This window comes from Ictalurus punctatus, chromosome 5, assembly GCF_001660625.3.
Source record: "Ictalurus punctatus breed USDA103 chromosome 5, Coco_2.0, whole genome shotgun sequence".
Lineage (NCBI taxonomy): Eukaryota > Metazoa > Chordata > Actinopteri > Siluriformes > Ictaluridae > Ictalurus > Ictalurus punctatus.
The window spans coordinates 31824923-31834295 of record NC_030420.2 but is presented as its reverse complement, the minus strand read 5'-3'; the positions used below and the strand labels follow the sequence as shown (position 1 = coordinate 31834295).

General features: G+C 45.7%; 1 protein-coding gene across 3 annotated transcripts in view; it reads right to left on the bottom strand.

The window, feature by feature from the left end:
- Positions 1-451: 451 nt before the first annotated feature.
- mfsd12b (major facilitator superfamily domain containing 12b) overlaps positions 452-9373 on the bottom strand; it is an 11849-nt gene continuing 2927 nt past the window's right edge. Inside the window, exons 2-11 of one of the 3 annotated variants that reach the window (XM_017466984.3) lie at positions 6801-7011; positions 6180-6306; positions 5197-5376; positions 4307-4399; positions 4076-4168; positions 3098-3268; positions 2618-2712; positions 2207-2337; positions 2018-2059; positions 452-1293 (exon numbers count right to left, since the gene is read on the bottom strand). In XM_017466984.3, the coding sequence (XP_017322473.1) occupies positions 2055-2059; positions 2207-2337; positions 2618-2712; positions 3098-3268; positions 4076-4168; positions 4307-4399; positions 5197-5376; positions 6180-6306; positions 6801-7011 (1106 nt within the window). In that variant the 3' untranslated portion in view covers positions 452-1293; positions 2018-2054. The remainder of the gene's footprint in view (positions 1294-2017; positions 2060-2206; positions 2338-2617; positions 2713-3097; positions 3269-4075; positions 4169-4306; positions 4400-5196; positions 5377-6179; positions 6307-6800; positions 7012-9373) is intronic. The other 2 variants (XM_053680445.1, XM_017466985.3) reach the window with 2 other exon arrangements.

Here is a 9373-nt window from a genome sequence, read left to right as displayed (position 1 = left end):
AGTGAGAAAGAGAAAATCATGTATTTATTTATTTTTCACACCAAATTGTTGAGGCCGCCCGGGCGCCGCCCCCACACTCTGAAAACCACTGCCTTACACCACCAAGAACAATATACTGCATGTTCCTTACAGCACTGCTCCTGCAGTTGTTTTCTCCATTGGACACAAGCATACAGAGTGCATGCACATGTAAGCCACCAGAATACAACCCTCATGATCCTGAAGCTTGCGGCCAGAAATGTGCATCTGCTTGGAAATAATACTTCTGAGAACTTGGAGAAAATGGGGGTTTGTTATTGCGCTTGTAGGTCACATTATAAACACTCTCTCTCTCTCTCTCTCTCTCTCTCTCTCTCTCTCCTTAATGAGGTGATCTGATCTTCTGATAAAAGCTTGTATCGTCAAATTGTGATGTCTGCATTTAAAATGACTACACAGAATTTCAGTGTCGTCCAGCGTGGCGTTTTTAATTCCCTTTTCATGGCAGGAAAAAAAAAAGAAGAAAAAAAAAGAAAGCGTCGAGGACAGAGTAAACGTTACAGGTCGGCATTCGTGAGTAGGTCCATCAACAAGCTTTAGAATAATTCGATTAACCTCAAACAGTGCTGTTATGAAATGGGTGAAAGATGGGATTTGGATTAATCGGAAGCGTTTTTTACAAACAGAGCTATTGTAGTGTATGAGGAACCGAGGGAGGAAATCAGGTCAGGACTTTCGAAATACAAGAACAATAGAGGCAGAGGTTAAACCAGGAGAGAGCTCCGGGACGCAGCCGTCCGTCACCTCTGGTTTGGGTGAACAGCAAGCGATACGTTTATACCGTAGCGATTTACCAACGATTCTTATTTTTATTTATTAAAGAATGGCAGTTTTTTTTTTTTTTATCCAGTTATAGTTACATTTAATGTTGTGCATCGTCCACGTGACGAGTCAGTTCCCATTATCTCCGTCACTTTCTCGCGAAGAAAGTACGACGGAACAGCGCAGCTTGCCACGTTACTGAGAAGACGAATCCGTTCTTCATCTCCGGGACTTCCAGGACTTGTGTTTCCATTGTCAGAAAAGTTCGAAAAATCCGCAGGCCGCGGGAAAAAAAAAAAAAGAAGAAGAAGGAAGAATTAAGAAGACGACCTGCATTGTAGTGGTCATGTGGCACTTTTTGCGTAGAGGTTTCCTGTGAACACAGACAGCTCTGCTTCCTCATAGTTCTCAGATTCATTGTGACGTGAGGACGCACTCCCCAATCGCACCGAAGGTTATGTTCTCGATGTTCTCCGGGTTTTAGAGGCAGACCTGCACATAGAAACACCGCACTCTGTGAGGAAACACTTCCTCTGTGAGGAAACACCCGAGGCCATGAGAGAAGTTCCCCGAACGCTCAGAAAGGGAAGTCGGAGCAGTTTCGAAGAAGGCGGCGTTCTACAAGCGATGACACTTGTGTTATTCTCTACATTTACGCTCGCATTTTCCCGATGCATTGTTCCGAGGTTCGAGTCCGCAGTCTGTTAAAGTCACTTAAAGCACTCGATAACGAACTAAGATTTTAAAAACAAAAAAAATTACGACGTGAATAACAGATCCTGAATGAAGCAACAATGCAAAGCTTTTTTTTTTTTAGAATGTTTTTACGATTTCTCAGCGTTTTCCCTCCGTGGTCTTTGTACGATTTTTAAGATTACTACTCGGCACACGGTACAAAATCCCAACAAAATCCCCAACGAAAGACTACTCGGATTCTAGCAGACTGTATAAGGAAGATCCTCTGACCACAGACCTGCGATGGAAGGAAACGTCATCGATCGGCGGGATCCGGAAAATGCTCACGGTCATTTTTATACGCCGTTAGCACGTCCCGTATGCTTTTCGCCATCGCCGCGACCATATTTCTAGCTCTTCCGCGAATTTCGCGTCGTCCTGTCCCGTCCTCCTATCGGTAGATTTTAGACCGGCGTCGCAGCGGCCGTCATTTTAAAACGGACGATATTTACTAAAACTCATCATTAAGGTTATACTTCACCTGTTCACCAAGATGGCCGCCCGCTGGTAAGACGTTCTCAACCTAGAACAGACGTGAGCGGACGTCAGACAAACGCAAAACAACACAAACACAATGACGCCATGGAAACGGTCTGGTAGAAGAATAACACAATTGTAAAATCATACGTTTGTGTCCCCCCCCCCCCCACCTTTTTTTTTTTAAACTCACATCGACGGATCTTGATTGGCCAGACGACCAGACTAAAGAGGCAGAATGCGGTGATGAGGCTGACACCCCCGGTTACAGCTACCATGACACGGTGGTAGAACCAAACGCAGTCAGAGCAGCAAACCAGCGTTCTGTAAATAGAAAGCATACAACACTGAGAGAGAGGTTTGTTACAACATCATAAACCACACACACACACACACACACACAATGTTCTGAACGTCTAAAGATGTCCATTAATACCCAAACCACGACATATGGCAGTAATCAGTGAACAATCCTGACGGTAAACAATCCTTCCTCAAGTGAATTCAGCCACTGAGTGATCTTTTCTTCACGTCAGTCTTCACGTAATCTCATTATTCGCTGACTTCGGGGAATGTCTCAATACACACGCTGTGCACCACTTACTGACAGGGGTACAGGCTCTGGATGATCATCACGGCGAGGCCGTTGGCCACCTTGTCTGTGAAGCTCATGGCTCCGTACACGAACGCGCCACTTTGCTGTCAGAAAGAAAAAAACAACAACAACAACAGCGCGACGATACGATTAACCGTAAATACTCACTCATGCAGTGCCGGAGCACGTTGTGGCTGTCTAGCGCTGTTACTCAGACAGGCAGAGCAGTGGACTGTCATGCTGTTTAAAAATCGTACCTAAACGAAACCTTACAGAATAAACAATTAAAGCTGCCGTAAGCGATCAGCAGCGATGATGAAACACATGGTCGTTTTTTAACGAATCATTTCGCACGTAGAAGAACGTCGGCGAACGTGCAGAGTCCAGCCTTTCGACAGATCTACGTCGTCGGATGATGCTACGTGTTCCGACGTCTTTCCACGTCAAGAGCGACATTAGGAGTTAAGGCGCTTCGATAACGCGCTTTACCGTCTGATCTCCGATGAGGTTGGCGGTCATGGACAGCGACATCACCAGGATGACGGCAGATCCGGCTCCTAGCAGGACGGCCGCTCCGTACACACGGACACCCATCTTCAAATCCAGCAGCACCCAGATGCCGAACGCCATGATGGGCACGAGTCCAGCTAAATACGTCATCTGAGAGAAAAGACAGTGAGATTTCTTCGCTTTTCATAAAGGACGCTTTCTTTTTATCGCTTTATAGCTCGGGACAGTCAGAGCGCGTCGACGAAACAAAGCGCTGACGCCGGAGACTCCTTCCGTAAGTGTTGCGATGAATGCACGAGCCTCTTCGTACCGGCGATTACACGCGTTGTTGTTGTTTTGTTAAACAACAGCACGTTTTTAAAAAACATGAATTAATTGTCGCTAGAACGCCTTATAACGAGCGCATTAATATAATATAATATAATATAATATAATATAATATAATATAATATAATATAATATAATATAATATAATATAATATAATATAATATAATATAATATAATATAATATAATATAATATAATATAATATAATATAAACCCGTGATTTTTCCAGCTGCACCATAGTCAGAGCAGCTGCTATAGAAAATGAATCGGCACCTTCTGACCAATCAGAAACAGCGATATGGTGTAAATAAACATAACCACACAAGGTACACATTCGAACGAGGAAAGAAAACAGTCTGTCTTCTGCTCAACGGCGTCGAAGAGAGATTTTTGGTGAATTATTCTGCTTCTGTCATCCTCTGGAGTTTAGATGAGATGCTCATTTGCAATAGGCACGCTCCTAAATAAGATCCTAACTGTCGTCGTCATGGTTACTAATCAGATAAGATTTGATAGGAAGTATTCCAGAAACTCTTCTCCTTCATTGTAATATCAGTTGAATCATGTTGCACATGGTTACCGGATAATAGTCCTCAGGGCGATCGTTAAAAGGAGATGTGAGGAACTCACGCTAACGCCGAGGCGTTTACTGATCGGCTTCATGGCCAGAGAGGAGACAAAGCCGCTCACGTACAGCACCAGAGGAATGGTAGCGATGTAGTTCTGGGGAAACAGGAACAACGACAAGATACCGAACGATGACCTTCCCGTGATTTATCGAGAGAGAGAGAGAGCAATTACAGTGAGGTTAATGAAGTCATTTTTTTTTTTTAAAGTGTGAAATTCTGACTGTTTCTTTACCTTAGGCAGGAACAAAGAGTTTATCAGGTACATGGAGATGTACGTCTGGGAGAGGTTGACGATCAGGCGAGTGCACATGTACAGGGCAGCCACCTGTAGGAACGAAACACGACGGATTCACTCGTCTCGAGAATTCATCCCCGTTTCGGACTCCCTCTCTGCACACATGCGAAAATTCCTTCCTCGACGACCGTATATATCTTATAACCACCGTGAATAATACATCACACCGCGTGCTTTTCGAGAAAACTCGACCGTCTTCTGCGCACCACTTATTATTATTTTACAAACAGGTCTAAATAGTCGTCCCTTCACTTCTCTCGAAGTTGGACCAATGTTCGGAGAGAAAAAAAAATCCCCCACAATGCCTAAACTCCTCCTTGGAAAACTTAATGACAGCTTTATTTCTGTCTGTTCCAAAGCATCGACACTGGAGACTCCTTCCGTAAATGTTACATAAGCATTTCCTCATAGAAAACGTTGCCAGATCGACGACTTCATGCTTTCCTCTGTTAAATAACAACCCTTTTAACCTTAGAGTTTATGGATCGCTACAATACAAGTCTGAGGAAATGACCTGTTACTATGGAAACGGTAACGGATCACACCGAGCGCATTGATATAACCCCGGGATTTGAATTACGGCTGGCGCCTAGTGTATGAGAAAACGAATCGACCAATCAGAATCGAGGATTTAGGAGAATATGTGCATACGCATATGAGTACCGATGGAAATGCTCATAAATAGGCTACGTTCGAGAATTTGCGCTCAGGTCTAACTCGGTATCAAGATCTGCAGCTTATACCGGCATTAACGCTTGAATCCGATTATGATAGCGATGTCTGATCTGTGTAAACGAATCGGATTTGTCTGAAAAGCTTTAGTTCACCTGATAGAAGGACGGCTCGGTGAGCCAGTGTTTCCACTGCAGCAGCGGCGCCGAGTTCTCGCCGGAGCGAGTCAGCAGGGGTCGGCTCTCGTCGGCCTCGCGTCGCGTCCGTTCTCGTGTACCCAGGTGGAAGATGAGCGAGAAAACAGCGCCGATGCCCAGCACGATCAGCGCCAGGTCCTGGAAACGCAGAGCGAGTCGAGTGAAAGGTGCATGCTATGACTGCTCAACATCAGGTCAAACACAAGCTTAGCACTCATTTTGAATTTCATAGTACATGCAGTATTTTGTGTGTTGTTGTTGTTGTTGTTGTTCGATTGAGGATTTTTCAGCACAATGTCATGGCTGCATTAATAAGGAAATATTACCAGCATGCTCATAAAACAGCGCTATCTTTAAATCAGACTTCCCCAGACTCTCATCACGCGCGTGTTATGAACTTCCCTCGTCAGCTCGTCGAGCCGGTACAGCGTTCCTTCTCGCGTCGAGCCGCGACACACGCATTCCTATAGAGACTCGTACTTGTCGGAAAACCTGTGACGGTGTGTAACATGTGATCCGTGTAATAGTTGACATGGTTTTCTTTGAGGAGACGTCTATGTCAGATTGTCCCGAGTCTCCAGTGTCAAAACTGAACAGTTTAGACTCCGACAGTCATCGGGAAGAACGACGCCGATCGTAGCAGCTATGACGTAAGCGCTAACAGGAACTAGCACGTTCCGCGACATTAAAAGCAACTAAAAAACAGATCGGAAAGTACGACGTGTCGTCCTTTAACGGATTAAAAACTCGCTCGGCAGACCGCCGCGGTATAAAAGGGACTAAACACTTGAGGACGTGCCGGTATAAGAAAGTGATCAGGGCGCTAACGGATTATTTTTCTCTAACAGCACACGCTGTAGTTGTTTACTCCGGTACTATCCGCTCTCCACCAGCTGGAAGAGTTTTCTACTGGATTACATGTAATCTCCTGAGTCTCTCACCCTGAACACGGGGACGTCGAGGTGACTCAGCTGGTCTGCGACGGACGGATCGGCCGGGTGCTGGAAGCGGAGCAGCAGCCAGGCCACTGCGTATACGGTGATGTTAGACAGAACCGTGAACGCGTACCTGGGCCAGGAAGACACATATCTCAATCAAAATTTGACAAAAAAGAAGCAAAAACAGAAGTACATCACAGTCGATGCGCGAAAACTGACATCTCAGCGTTTAGTACTTCCTATTAGAAGATTACGATAAACCAAATCTATGATTATTAAACTTTATTTCTAGACACTTTTATGCTACAAGCTCGAAACATTCTCGTCGCAAAGTGCTTTATTTCTCTTAGAACACTTGCTATTTTTTTATCTGAGAGCGACACTTTTGCGGAGATCGCCGCGAGGAGAACTCAAAGAGCTCGGGATCTTTAAGAGAACCGGTTACGTCGATTGTATCTGAACAGGGTTCAGAAATGTGTGGAACACCCCTGTGCAGACCTCAGAGTTTAATCATTACCGTATACATTACCAGGACAACCTTGACCAGCATCCTACTAATCCCAGTCACCAAGGCCACTTAGAATCTCCCGGACGAGCGTGACGTCACGTAGAAGGACCTCGTACCTGTACGCAGTGAGCTCCACCTTGGCGTGTTCGCACGACACCAGCTCCGGGATGAGCGACAGGTGGGAGATCTGAGTGGAGGCCCAGCCGAACTGGAAGATGATGATGAAAGGTGTGAAGTAGGTGAGGCCGACCCACTGTGGCGTGACCTCGCCGCAGCCCACACACGGGTTGAAGATGAACGGGAAAGACAGCAGCACGCAGATGGTTCCTGAAAACAAATCAACGAAAAAAAAAAAAAAAAAAAATGCACCTCATGACCCATCATCAAGTTTTCGTTCACCTGACGCAGGTAGTTAGGGTTCCGTGCTCTTGAGTGCGAAGCTCAGGGGATGGAAATGAATAAATCATAGAGCTCTGCTATGTAAGATCCGTGTCTGCACTTGCAGTCTAATAGCAGTCGAGTTCGACAGCCGTTCTTGGCATGAGAACTTGCCCCAAATCCTACTCCTGGATAGTGAGCGGTGTAATAGGCCTGATTAATCTAACCGGGGTGTGCAGGGACATTTCAATACTGGAGCCAGTTACATGAATGAAGGAATGACTGGATAAATAAGGGTCCTTACTGGCTTGCTTGAAGAGCTCTTGTAACTCCATCTTATACAGAAACACTGTTATAGTGGTCAAGCACCTTTAAAAGTTCCCCCAGTGGGACAACCGAAGTACATACATAGCATGCGTTTCCCTTTCATACAGTGTTAGACGTACAAAGTAGACGCCGTCTAGAGCGCGCTTAGTGAGGGACAACTCTTTACCTTAACCTTTGCTTTGTTGTTTTCTATAATAAGGACTTAAGGACCAAAATTGTTCGGGGGTTCGAATTGATGGCAGAGTTCGCATGTTCTCCCCGTGCTTCGGGGGTTTCCTCTGGGTACTCCGGCTTCCTCCACCAGTCCAAAGACATGCGTTGTAGGATGATTGACATTTCCATATAGTCCGTAGTGTGTGAATGGGTGTGTGAATGTGTGTGAGCGATTGTGCCCTGCAATGGGTTGGCACCCCGTCCAGGGTGTTCCCCGCCTTATGCCCTGGGTTCCCTGGTATAGGCTCCAGGCTCCCCGCTACCATGTGTAGGATATTGTACGGAAAATGAATGGATGGATGGATGGCTGGATGAATGGATGGATGGATGGACGAATGGGTGGATGGATGGATGGATGGATGGATGGATGGATGGATGGATGGATGGATGAATGGATGGATGAATGGATGGATGGCTGGATGGATGAATGGATGGATGTACGGATGGATGGATGGATGAATGGATGGATGTACGGATGGATGGATGGATGAATGGCTGGATGAATAGATGGATGGCTGGATGGATGAATGGATGGATGTACGGATGGCTGGATGGATGAATGGATGGATGTACGGATGGATGGATGGATGAATGGATGGATGTACGGATGGATGGATGGATGAATGGATGGATGTACGGATGGATGGATGGATGAATGGATGGATGTACGGATGGATGGATGGATGAATGGCTGGATGAATAGATGGATGGCTGGATGGATGAATGGATGGATGAATGACTGGATGAATGGATGGATGGCTGGATGGATGAATGGATGGATGAATGACTGGATGAATGGATGGATGGCTGGATGGATGAATGGATGGATGTACGGATGGATGGATGGATGAATGGATGGATGTACGGATGGATGGATGGATGAATGGATGGATGTACGGATGGATGGATGGATGAATGGCTGGATGAATAGATGGATGGCTGGATGGATGAATGGATGGATGAATGACTGGATGAATGGATGGATGGCTGGATGGATGAATGGATGGATGAATGACTGGATGAATGGATGGATGGCTGGATGGATGAATGGATGGATGTACGGATGGATGGATGGATGAATGGATGGATGTACGGATGGATGGATGGATGAATGGCTGGATGAATAGATGGATGGCTGGATGGATGAATGGATGGATGTATGGATGGATGTACGGATGGATGGATGGATGAATGGCTGGATGGATGGATGGATGGATGGATGAATAGGTGGATGGATGGATGGATGGATGAATGACTGGATGGCTGGCTGGATGAATGGCTGGATGGATGGATGTACGGATGGACGAATGGGTGGATGGATGGATGGATGGCTGGCTGGATGGATGGCTGGATGAACAGATGGATGGATAGATGGATAGATGAACAGATGGATGTATGAACGGATGGATGAACGGATGGACGGATGGCTGGATGGATGGATGGATGAATGGCTGGATGAACGGATGGATGAATGCATGCAAAAGTACTGTACTCATCACAGTGTTTTCTGAGTACAAAAGGGGCATGGCTTTGTGACTCATTTGAGGCTGTGATCGCCAACAGAGTGGTGTGGTGTGTGTACGTTTTATCCGTTTATAGTAGCTACACTGAATGTTATGGCACGTCTGAGAAAACGAGTTAGATCCTGTTCTTGTTTCCTCACCAGCCAGTCTTTATTTCTCTTTTGAATTTAATCAGACAAAAAAAAAAACAACACCACCACGACAGAAATGCGATGAAAGCGTTAACGTTATCTGAATACACGGATGAC